The 12944-nt window shown below is 35.2% G+C and overlaps 1 protein-coding gene across 1 annotated transcript; it reads right to left on the minus strand.

Annotated features, from left to right (window-relative positions):
• Positions 1–594: 594 nt before the first annotated feature.
• Positions 595–4536, minus strand: LOC141282010 (lectin-like). Its single transcript, XM_073814208.1, has 3 exons — positions 4198–4536; positions 2756–2841; positions 595–1448 (listed from the first exon to the last, which is right to left on the minus strand). The coding sequence occupies exons 1-3, from the start codon at positions 4406–4408 to the stop codon at positions 1350–1352; spliced, it is 396 nt and encodes a 131-aa protein (XP_073670309.1). The 5' UTR covers positions 4409–4536; the 3' UTR covers positions 595–1349.
• Between the last annotated feature and the right edge of the window lie 8408 nt (positions 4537–12944).

Genomic DNA, 12944 nt, shown 5'->3' on the forward strand with positions numbered 1-12944 from the left:
AATATATGAACTTTTCCAAGACATTCAAATTTATTGAGATACACATGTATATGCTAATACCTTGCTTATCAAAAAAATTACTGGCCTTGTCCCAAATGGCTGGACGTATGGACTTCCTCAGAGTCCAAACTTTGATGACATCATGTAGTGCAGACCTTAGAGACCACAGTCCACGAGGGGGCACTGGAGTCATCTTTTGGGAAAGACTCGAGCATCAGGCCGGAAATAGGAAGAGAAGTTGCCCATCAGTGTGAACTCCTCCCATCTATCGTCTGATTGCTCTTTCGCAAGGACTTCTGGGTTGGTAAAGTGTGAAGCTTGCAGCAGTGCAGGCTTTGCCGAAGACCACATCAATGGTGCAAAGGGGGAGCTGATGAGCAGACTTTGGAGCGTAAATATTTTCAGACGGGACACCCTATGGCAGGGTTTCCCAAATCTTACCCTGGAGGGTCGCATAGTTTAGCTCCAACCCTGATCAAACACACCTGAGCAAGCTAATCAAGGTCTTCATGATCACTAGAAAATCACAGGTGGGGAAGTTTGATTAGGGTTGGACATAAACTCTGTAGTGCTCCGGCCCTCCAGGGTAAGATTTGGGGAACCCTGCCCTATGGACTCATAGACTAAGCTAGGACGCGCAATTTAGGGCCACGAGATCGAAAGTCCACATGAGGTGCACCATTTGGGACAGGGCCATACCTTGCTGAACGTAAATTCCCATCCATCCTTGCCACCTGCTCCTGCATAGACTAATGATAAGATTGCAGAACACCACAGACATAGATAATGCCACAGACAAAACTTGAACATTTGCAGAACCTTGCTGAACAAAAAGCCTCTTTTTAATAAAAATAGGTAAAAACAAGATCTCTTTTAAAACACCTTTGACAAAATGGTTATTTTGGAAACCAAAATGATCCCTTTATGGCATCACTGTAAACCTAAATAAGCATCTTTAATTTTAAGATTGACACATTGCTGTAGACTGTAGGCCAGTTATAGTCTTCTGTTCAGTGAAATTAAATAAAATAAGCTGCTTAAAGGCGGAGTCCACGATGTTTGAAAGCCAATGTTGATATTTGAAATCACCTAAACAAACACGCCCCTACCCCAACAGAATCTGGACCTTCTGTTGATAGACCCGCCCCACACATACGCAACCCAGGCAACGATGACGGTTAGTAGACACGCTCCTTACTGCTGATTGGCTATAAGTGTGTTTTGGTAGTCGGCCCGTCTCCTTTTCCAAAGCGTTTTTCAAACATCGTGGACTCCGCCTTTAACTACAATTCACTTGCATACATTTTTTGATTAACATATTTATGACTCCTCTCCTCAGCACCATCTTCTTAATGATATTTTAGTGAAAACACATTTCCATCTGGCTGCACTCTCCATCTCAATCTTGTGTCCTCCTCTATCCCCTGATCCTTCAGTTTCTGCTTTATCTAAAGAAAATAAATCATGTTGTTAGATACACATAGACCATTAGATTTAGTTTGTTTATTAGAAATGTGAGATCACCATTGAGGGGTTTTGTTCAGTATTTATTTATCCCCGTAGGGAAATTGTGTTTGCAGTGAACACTCACAGACATTCGTCAGATTCACATTTGAAATTTATTTATGGTTTTTTGATTTAATGGTATTTTCTAACCATCGTTGCTTGGGGGTTAGAATCACTTTGTTAAATGTTTATACATCCCAAACCTCAACCCTAACCCCAACTCCAGGCGACAATAGTTTTAAAAGCGAAAAAAAAAAAAAAAAAACATGTAGAAACTAATACATAAAAGTACATCCTAACCCAAACCCCAAATCTAACCCCAACCACAAGATACAATGATTTCAAAATAGGGATAAAAAACATGAAAACAATACAAAAAATGACACGAAAAAGAAAGCCGTGCCCAAGGTACGAAAAAAAACCTATTTATAGAAATTTGTGTGAGTGACATGAAAAAGACATTCGTGCTCAAGGCACAAAAAGCTGAATTTCGTACCATTGACACAAATAAATTAATCAAATTTTTGTGACTATAACACGACTTTCCGTGAGATGATGTTGCGTGGACCTAGCAGTTCAAAAGTATTGGATAGTGGGTGCCTCTTATTATCCAAAATGATGTTAGCTTTATTTAACACTCTTTATTTATATCCTTCATATATGCTAATTTTCATCTGCACACTTATTAAAGAAATACTATTGCAAATACACCTGGTAGAAATTATTGTTTAGGTAGATGTTACATATTATAATAACTGTCTACTTAAACATATGTCGTTTTTTAAATAAGAAGAAGTTTTACTATTTTATTAATTCTTAAGTTAATTTGTTTAGTGATTATTTTCTTTATGTTTTGTTTATTGTTTTCTTTAGTTTTATTCAAGTAAATATCTTGCGATAGTGTTTTACTCAGAACACTTGTGTATTGAAGAAGCCTCAACAATGGTAACAATCAATCAAATTATTCTGATCAACTGAAACAAATGCTGATACCCAGAATGCATTGCTGCAGTATGAATTTTTATTTTATTGTCACCGCTGTTCAGTTTCTTATGCTGATTTTGTAACATGGTGAGGCAGTCAGGGAGTCCAGGGAAGCGAATCTTGAATAAATTGTTATGTATTTTTTCTTAGACTATAGAGCATCACACACCAGCTTGTATTCTTAAAGTGGTCAATCATAATGTTTTGCATCAGGAGTGTGTGTATATTATGCATTTAGGTTTAACACAAATACATTCATGCTTACCCACTGTAAGATGATCTCCATCACTGCAGTGTCATATGAATTCAGACCAGATTTCACCTCCACTTTCACAACCTGTCTCTTTGCACCTGTTAGAAGTTGTATTTATTTTAGTCTGCTAAAAATTAGAAAAAAAAAATGGAAAACCAATGCTGACAAACATTCAGGGCTCGTCGAGAATATCTCACCAATATGAAAATTATTGAATAAATTACTCATGCCAGATGAATGTTTTCTTTTTAGTTTATTTTTAACTGAAAATGTTGGACTGCAGCTTTAAAATATTAATTTTGGGTAAGCTAATCCTTTAACCCAGAACATAAAATGATCTTTAATAATATTCTGTGTTCGATAGGCTCTCCTGATTTTGCCAAGTGGTTGATGTTTTAAGGTCAACATTATGTTGATCCTGGGACAACATTTCAATCAAGATTTCAGAAATAAGTTTACAATTTGGTTCAAGTTTAATCTTACAATCAGGATTAGATTCTTCATTTCCCTCTGATTTTAGGGTTCTGTTATGGTAAGGGTTTGGTGTGGGTTTTAGGTTTTATTTACAAAATACCATATGTTGCCCTGAGGACATCTCTCACTTAGCAAAATCAGGTAGAGGATTTACCAAAGTCTTAAAGATGACATACAATAGAATGATTGAACGGGGTATTTATCCTTGTTCTGTGATGTGACATGTAGACAATTTTTTTTTGTTTGGGTCTGTAATGCCTGAGAAGCTTCCTAAAAATCTCCCTCAGATAGCTCTATTAAGGTGGGGGATTTTAAACAAGTGGTTTTGCACCTATTTGGCTCCCCCTACTGGCTTAACTTGCAATCTCATTACTGATTGGGTGACTTTGCTGCCACTCAAAAAATGTAGCCAATTATTTTAAAGTGGAGGGGCAGTTAGATGCCTGTGATGTCATTAGCATCAGTTTTTCAGATTGGGCTGTTTTCTGGCTGACATTTCTAAAAGTGGAATTTCTATGAGACTGAGATGTTTAGCATGTCAAGCACATTTTGTATGTTTGTGAATTCACGTAGACTACCATTATTCAACAAAGACAAGGTAAAAAAATTTTTTCATTCTTTGTCCCCTTTAACCACTCAACAGCAATATTAGGAAAATCTCTAGGCATATTTTTGTTATGCAAATGTGGCTCCTATCTACTTGAGTGGGGAAGACCAAAACATAAAACCTTGTTTCTTATGTTGGTCCAGCCATCGTAAACAAAGCAATGATTGGTAAATACAGTAGGTTGGGCCTGTCTCACTATACGATGCCTGCTACTAACTTCTACTAGTCTCTATATGACAACTACAGATAAGCAGTCCAGTACCAGTGATAAGGTCTGGAAATATTTCTTTTGATTTTTGCTTTGAAGGGTTGATTAATGAAAGTGTATTTATGATGCTTGTAATGTATGATGGGGATCAGAGATGAAACTTACGGATCCTACAGATGAAAGGAAAGGCTTCTGTGCAGAGCTGATCATACATCAGACCATCATTATTTACAGCACCACAGGGTGAGTTCTGGCCGGTTATGTCAGGTTGTCCAGTCATCCATTTCATGGCGGTATTGTTAAAGTCTGTTCCATCTGACCACTCCCACCAGTCCCTGAACAGACCAATCCATACTATACCCTGTCCTGCGGTCATTTGCACCAGATAGTCATTCTCACCTTGACTCCGGATGGTAGCCAGGTCTGTGAAATGTTGTCTACAGTAGCTCTGAGCGTCAGACCAGTTCAAAATCAAATTTCTGATAAATACATATCTTTTGCTGCCCGTTCCATTCACTGTAATTAAACATAAATGAAGCTGATTTTAAGGTACATTGTGAACTTTTAACAAGATATCTTCACAGAAATGCAAAATAATATGTTACCTCTAGGAGACATAATCAGCAAACACAATACAAGTTTTCACTGCTATGCAGATTATACACAGCTTTACATCTCCTCACATCCTAGCGTAACCCACCAAGCTTTCTAAGCTAACTGACTGTATTAGCAAAATTAGTGACTGGATGGCAAATAACTTCCTTATGCTAAACTCCAGTAAGACAGAGATATTAATTCTCGAACCGAATCGCTCCAAACACAATTTGTCAAATTACAAGTTGCCCATAGATGGCTGCACTGTGGTGCCGTCTTCCACAGTCAAGAACCTAGGTGTGATGAGCAATTTATCCTTTGATAGTCATATCTCCAACGTCTGCTGCATTCTTCCATCTTAGAAATATCTCAAAAATACGCCATATGTTGTCTGCATCAGATGCAGAGAAGCTTATCCATGTGTTTATGACCTCTAGAATAGACTATTGCAACTTCTTACTCGTGAGATGCCATGCAAATCAGGTAAACAAGCTTCAGCTAGTTCAAAACGCTACTGCAAGAGTGTTTACTCGTTCTAAGAAGTATGACCACATAAGCCAAATTTTGGCATCTTTACACTAGTTACCAGTTAAATATAGCATACAATTTAAAATATCACTAATCACCTATAATTAAGTCTAAACTAAAAGAAATTTATCTTGAACAAAGCATTTACATAATTTGTCTACTAAATATATTTAACACGCAATAGTTAGGGTGTCCAGAACAAGGCATTCACATAACTCGTCCGGGTAATATACTTATGCCGCAATAGCTAGCCTGTCTGAAATGGAACATATTATAAACCACAATACTGTGTGACACTTGCATTACATGTGAACGGCCCCTACGCTGATAGGATTTTGTTTCTCTTTCCCTGTCTCGTCCTCAATCCCGAGGACAATGAGACAAACAGACCCAGTTCCGGCTATATATATATATTATTAAATACTTTGTTTAATGTGCCTACTGCTGTGACATCATATGTTAGAGCGTCATTGGAATGCTATACATCCCTATAAATTTATTTATTTCTCAGTCCACCACAAAATCAAAATGAACCACCAAAAATGAATGTTTGGACAATACGGATGTTTGCGTCGCAAATGTGCCACCACAAACCGCAAGCCTGGAATCCCAACTGAGGTTGTACTAAAAAAGGTATCGGGTACTACGTACTGTATCCAGTGCAAAAGCCCTCAAAAGTAAGCTGACCCAACCCAAACCGTGGGGTCATTTCATGCAATGAAAAAGCGCCAAAAGGGACCTGAAACAAACTGAGATATGCCCATATGTAATCAAATCTGAGACTGTGGTGATCTGCATGAGGATACTATTGAGCAAATATTTCTTACCATCAAAGCAAAAAAATTGATAGGTTTCTCGGCAGTCGCGATCATTCCATGTGTTTTGCTCAAATGCAACACATTCCTGATGTGACAATTTGTTGTTTGGTTGAAAAGATAGCCAAATCACAAATGTCATATTTTCATTTTGATAAGACCACCGCCAGGCAGTAACGTCATTGTACAGTCCAGTCCAGGCCACTGAAGTAAATACAGCGTTGTCTGCTTTTTGTACATTTGTCCAGTTTTCATTGCTCTGAATGGTGGCCAGATCAATGTGATTCTGTCTGCAGTAAGCTTGTGCATCATACCAGGCCTTTGTTTCCTCTATGACAAGATAATCACACCAGCTCATCTGTGTAAACAGACAGAGTCCTGTTGAGATAAGAGTGTTAAAGTGTAAGTTTACATTGTTAAAATGTTAACATGTACTTGGTTTAAAAACTTTTGTGTGCTTATCTGAAGACACCAAATTACCCTGTACTCAAACCCTAAACACTTTTACCCCCTCAAATTGTTGTGAAATAATAAATTGAGAAGAATAAAAAAAACTAAATGAATCCTAAATCTAACAATGCCAACGAAAACAGCGTGAGGCGCACTTGAGAGTTTACATTTATTTCAGTCTTCAATCTTTTGGATTTCTTTATTGTGAAATTGGGACAAATAATGAACAATAACACTTTGTGGCAGTGCAGCACGAGAAATTTAAAATGTATGTAACATTTATATTTTAATAAAAATTTTTTTTTTTTTTTTGTGCTTTAGAGGGGGTCCCTCAATGCTTAAAGGAGTTCAAGGACCACCCCAGCCGTCCTCAATTAGAACACTGTTCTCCCAGCAAAAACTTGCCGAAAAGATGTTAAAACGTCAACTTCTAAAATCGAAACAAAGTTAAGATTTAGTTGAAAAAATAAAGCTAAAAAGATGTATTTTCAAAGTCGTTTAAAAGACATCAATAAAAGATGTCCCTCTACCTAAAGCCCGGTGAACACTGTGAGATTTTAGCCACGATTTAGCTGTCTGGGACAAATTTTAAAATCCTAAAAGATTTCTGGAATCCTAGGCTAAAATCTGTCGTCTTTGATCACTAGTTTGACATGTTCACAAACAGCCAATTAATGACCGATGCGATCAAAATTATCCTCTGCCAAAATTCTGGCAGTGTCAGAAATTTTGTGAGACAATCCTGCTATGTGACATCTCCCTACGACAACCGGCAAACCAAGACCCAATAGAAGCACAGAACCAGATGACGCAATTAGTGCGGCGACAACAACAAATCAACGCAGACAAATGTCAAAAAGAGCCAGATAGACTGTACTGCAGAAAGAGATATACTTGCGGAGTTATGGAAACATAAAGAGTGTTTGTACAATGTGTCATCGCCACTGTATAGGATAAAAATGAAGCAGCCTGGAGATAAATTGCGCTGGAAATACAAATGCCAGGTACTCGTCTCCTTCGTTTTTTCTTCTTTTATGTTTGAGACAAGTCATGATTAAAATGAATGATAGATGTTGTTTCGGTTTGCTAGCCTTCGCTTTAGCGTGTGTTTGCCCAGCCGTCGTCGATCGATGACGTAAAACTGCGGAGGCGTTTGCTTGCGTGCGTCCGATTTTTAAAAGTCATTAAACTCGTACAGTCTGACATTGATGGAAACTGAGATCATACAGTGTGACATGGACCTAACTACGATCTTGATCTAACAGTGTGGCAAGCGACAATCCTAAAGGACTTTTTAAAATCGCACAGTATATACCGGGCTTAAGGTGAATAAAAAAATCCCAGATAGCAAGCAAGCATTTAATCAATGTTAAAGTATGCTGTCCTCTTATTAAAAACACAGCTTGATTCTTTGGAATTAATTCATTATTGATCGATCTCAAATCAAACTTTGAAATGGTGTTTCCTCGACATTGCTCATGTTTGTGTAGGGTGAAGACGCCTGACTCCATTTGTTATTGTTTATTATTTCTCTAGTAAAACCATGACATATTTGTGGCTACTGTGGCTTTACCACAAATAACTATATGATTACTGTACTAAAACCATGGTTAGCTTAAGTCAGAATGTTTAACAAACTTTGCATAGGATTTTCTTTAATGTTCTCATGCGTGGAACAACATTCACATCCAGCTAAATTTAAATGAGTGCTGCTCACATAGCAGAACTGCAGGACAGAGCGCTTTTCTTGGTTTCTAAGTCAAGCATTTCATTTTACAACTTAAAAATAGCTTATTTGATCTCTGGTTTGATTTCTTTATTGTAACTGTATATAGCTTGTTAAATGCACTGTCCTAATGTAAGATGCTAAGATGACATATTTGTTGATATTAAATTATAGATTGGATTTACAGTATGTGTTTTATACACTCATCTAACATACATTAACAACTTTGTTGGGCTGTCTCATCATATTTTATTTTGCGTACCTGTCAGGTACCAACCGTGACGAAAAACGAATATAAATCCTCTTGCATTTACCATTTTATCTACAGATTAACATTTAGATTTGTAAATATACGTCAGCACTGAAAACTGAAATTTAAAGAAAACGACCCCCAAAAACAAAGCCTCAGTTATGTAATCACTTGAAAAAAAAATCAACTTCAAATTTTCACCTAAAGTAAAAGTTGATCAAACTTTTCAATATTTACAGTGTGTTTTTTTGTGTATTATTTAAAGTTGCTTATTATATGACTTACAGATAATAGTTTATTTATTTTTACACACTGACCTGTGAAAAACAGCAAATTAAATAGTCTCTCCATTGGTGATGGATTTACAATATGCAATGAATCTGAAAGAGTAGAAACATCATATTCATAACTAAATAACATATTTCAATAAATTCATATATAACCTGAACGATAATAAAAATGCAATGAAAAACAACAAAATTTTAAGAAAAAAATTTTTTACCTTCAACACAATCTGTACCTGTACACTTGTTTTGTCAGTGGCATCTGTCCTCTTCAGGAGTGAAGTACACTGCATCCTCGTTTACCCTTTATTTAGCTTTATACAAATGCTTATGTATCTCCTTTCATCTGAGAGATTAAAAATGCAAACATGTTTAAGTTTCCATTCGTCCTTTGCAATGTTATTTGAATGGTCAACTGGGGACAGAAAATGGAAGTTGACTGATTGGACATTTCAAAGATGTGTACATCTGCACCCGCCCTACACAAATATGCACACAAATGTGTCATGGGAAGATTTGTATGTTCTGTACAGTAAATCTCCTGTCTTGGCTTTCATGCACGTTCTGCCCAATATGGCTGTGCTTCAAAACTTTATCATGGCCTTGGAAAAGGTTTTCTCCTACACTTGTGTGATGGGTCAGCAAATGAATGCAAAGAATAAAGCTAGAAGTGCACTGGGGTTCGGTAAGATACAGGGTAAGGACCATTAATGAAATATTTGATACCACTAGGTTTGATAGGGTAATTGATAGGTTCAACATTAAAGGAATCGATATTAATCTAAGCCTTTACATTTTTTGCTAATAAAATCTAATGTATTAATTATTGCATTCAAATTATGCTTTTAAGATGGAAAATACAAAAGCAAAAACAACTTGTTGCTATATAAACTCTGACACGTAGGTTCGGTTAGCTTAATCCAGGACTAGCCCTTAGTTTAATTAAGAAATATAACTAGTTTTAACAAACATGCCTTACTAAAAATATTACTTGTGTGCATTTTGAGGCAAAACAAAGGGTACTGATGTATTTTAAGATATGTCAGTGCAAGATGTTTTCAGTTTGGACAGCTCTAACATTTATTTACGTCTAGGACTAGTCTAATCCCTGTCCGGAAAACCGCTCCATAAAGTGAAATCACCGAAGTGATAGTATTTAGCCCCCTAAGTTTGTATAATCGTATAATCAATAAATAAGGTTATCTCAAATCTAATATGGATAATCACGCGAGTAGTCTTAGAATAATTTTTGATGCCGAGTTGAAGTTTAATAAACTTGTGTTTTTTTCCAATTAAGGAATATGAAACTTAAATCTTTTATTTCTTTTAATAATTTGGAGGTTGTAATGCATGCTTTTATTATGTCCAGATACTGTAATTGATTTTACTACCGTATCTCTCATGCATCACTTTCGCGCATGCAGCTGGTTCAGAAGCTAGGCTTTTACCAGGAACTATTAAATTTGTATTCAGTCTTTTTTTAGATTTCTTCCAGCTATTTTGGAGTTAGGAAGAACCAATAAATATAATAACCAAATATTTTTCTTTGAACATGAAGCAGTGTAATTGTCCATGTTTGTGTTCAGCAGGTTCCAGTTATACAAAATTAAGTATTATGGTGCAAAAAAAAAAAAAAAACAAGTGAGGTATGTGGACATCCAGGTCTTAGAAGGTTAATGAACTGGCACCAGGTTATATTAGTGATCTTCTTCAACTAAATACTTCTAGGCCTCTACGATCTGGACAAAGATTTCAACTAGTTCTCCAAGTTTCAATTAAAATCAAAAGGGGACAGGGCCTTGTCAGTCGCAGCTCGTCGTTTATGGAATAATTTATCTCTCCTTGTCAGATCTTGTGCTACTATAGCATTTAAAGCATTTTATAGTGTTTTATACATTTTTAGATTATATGTGTCTAGTATGTAAAGCACTTTGGTAAACATATGTCGTTTTTAAATGTGCTATACAAATAAATGAACGTAAACCTGAAGCATCACCATTGTGTGATTTAATAATTAAATGTGCTAAAAAAGAAATTAACTAATGTGTATAAACATACTTAAAGATTGCCTATTCAAAAGTATTAATGCTCTTTTTGCTTTGATCCATAGTCAATGTGGAATGATTCTTACATTTTATACTACAAAATGTTTTTGTTAATGTCAACCAACAAAAATCTATGAATTTTATAGTCTGTTTTGAACTTGGACATAAATACATGTAAATCAATCTATGACCTACATCGATTTACAAGTGGCAAGCATGATGGACATGCAAATCAATATTTGCTTTAGCAAATGACGTGCAGAAAATGAAACTCAATTTGGCTAAGAGCAGAAGTGGGCAATCCAAATACAATGCTGTGAGTATTTTCTTATTCCATGTCTTTAAACTCATTGGTTTATTTAAAAAATATCAATAATGATGATCTGGGTATGTCAACGTTAATCTATTTTTACATGGACGCTTTATTCACTGTAAAAAATACACAACATTTTTGTCAAATCAAGATACAATTTAGTGTTACTTTAAAAAAAAATAAACATTAAGTTGAGCAATTCAACTTGATTTTATAAGTTCAGCTCTGAGTTCATACTTTTTTATGATGTGTAACCGCTAGTGTTGTGTCACACATTCAGCACAAGAGAAGAAAAAACACTTCTTGTGCTGATCACAAATCAGTATTTTAACATTGACATGCAGCCTAAGAAAACACAACAAACCCTTGGACAAATTACATCATACCAGGTACAGCAAGTGGCAACTACAGCATGGTAAAGGGTTTTCTGAAAGCAAAAACAAATTAGACTACTGATTACAAAACATTATGGAAAGGAAACCTAGCGGACCATAAAAAAAAATGCTACCGTGTTTGTTTTTATAACATTTGAAAAAAGTTTAATATCCTGTTGCAAGCGATTAAATTATTCTAGACTAACTAGACAGAATTGTGAATATCTTTATATTTAAAAATGTACATACAGCATCTAATAAAATATGCACAACTGAATTGTTGTTGATCATTTATTTTATTTATTTATGTATTTGGCAGACATTATAAAGTATACATTTAATCAGTATGTATATTGCCTGGGTTTTAACTCATGACCTTTTGCGCTGCTAACGCAATGCTCTAGCACTGAAACTATATACAGTAACATAGTGAGATAAAGAGATCATTTGTTTATGATTTAAACAATATGTAGATTAAAATTAATATTATGTATTGTATTTAACAAAAAAGTGCCCAAAATGTGTCCCAATGTTGCCGTTTTGTCACAGTTTTTGAAAAATTCACAACAATAATAGTGTAGCTAACAAATTATGAGACATGAGAGTTGAATTATCTTGTTCAATATATTATTATTGTTGTGCAGTTATCTAAGAACTAATCAGAATTTTGTTAGAAGTGGTCAAGACTTTACAGCCACATCTGAACGAGTTACACTGAAAAAGAAATGAACTCATTCCCCACCAGCCATTTTTGAAAAGTTGTCTAATTTTGTTAGAGATCAGATTCAGAACGATGATCAAAACATACAAAGTTTAAAATGAGCAAATAACATTTTGGCTTCAGTTTTTTTCATAAATTGGGTAATATAATAATGATTGTGTTATTGCAGATTAACATTAACATTAATCAGGAACATCTTATGCATTTTTTCCCTCTTAATTGATGATATAACTCCTTAATGGCGGGGAAAGAGTTAAATCGACCTATAGCTATACATTTTTGCCCTTACCTACAAAGGGGCAATTTTAACATGTTATAAAAATTATCTATGTGGTATTTTGAGCTAAAACTTCACATATGCACTCTGGGGACAACAAAGATTTATTTTACATTTAAAAAAATCTCATAATATGACCCCTTTAAAACATTTTGTCCAAGTGAAAATGTACAGTTTTGCTAGTATTGCTTCTATATGCTAATGACTAAAGCATACTTTATCTTTTAATGTGCTTTCCCTTTGCTTCTTAGAACACCCACTGTCACTGACAAATGTTGTTTGGTCGGCACAATTGTTTTTTAATTTTCATTGAATGCATAGCCCGTTTTTTTATTGTATTGTTGTTTCACCATCTTTTGTCAAATATATTTTATTTGTTTATTCTAAATGTCATGTGATCATTAATATATCAGAAAATTGAGAACTCACACAAAATGGACAGTATTTTTTTTAAGTTAAACATGCAAATGTGATATTACATTTTTATATTTTGTTAAATCTCAGGGCATTTTATTTAGGGTAATTTATATAGGTC

This window comes from Paramisgurnus dabryanus, chromosome 1, assembly GCF_030506205.2.
Source record: "Paramisgurnus dabryanus chromosome 1, PD_genome_1.1, whole genome shotgun sequence".
NCBI classification, from domain to species: Eukaryota; Metazoa; Chordata; class Actinopteri; order Cypriniformes; family Cobitidae; genus Paramisgurnus; species Paramisgurnus dabryanus.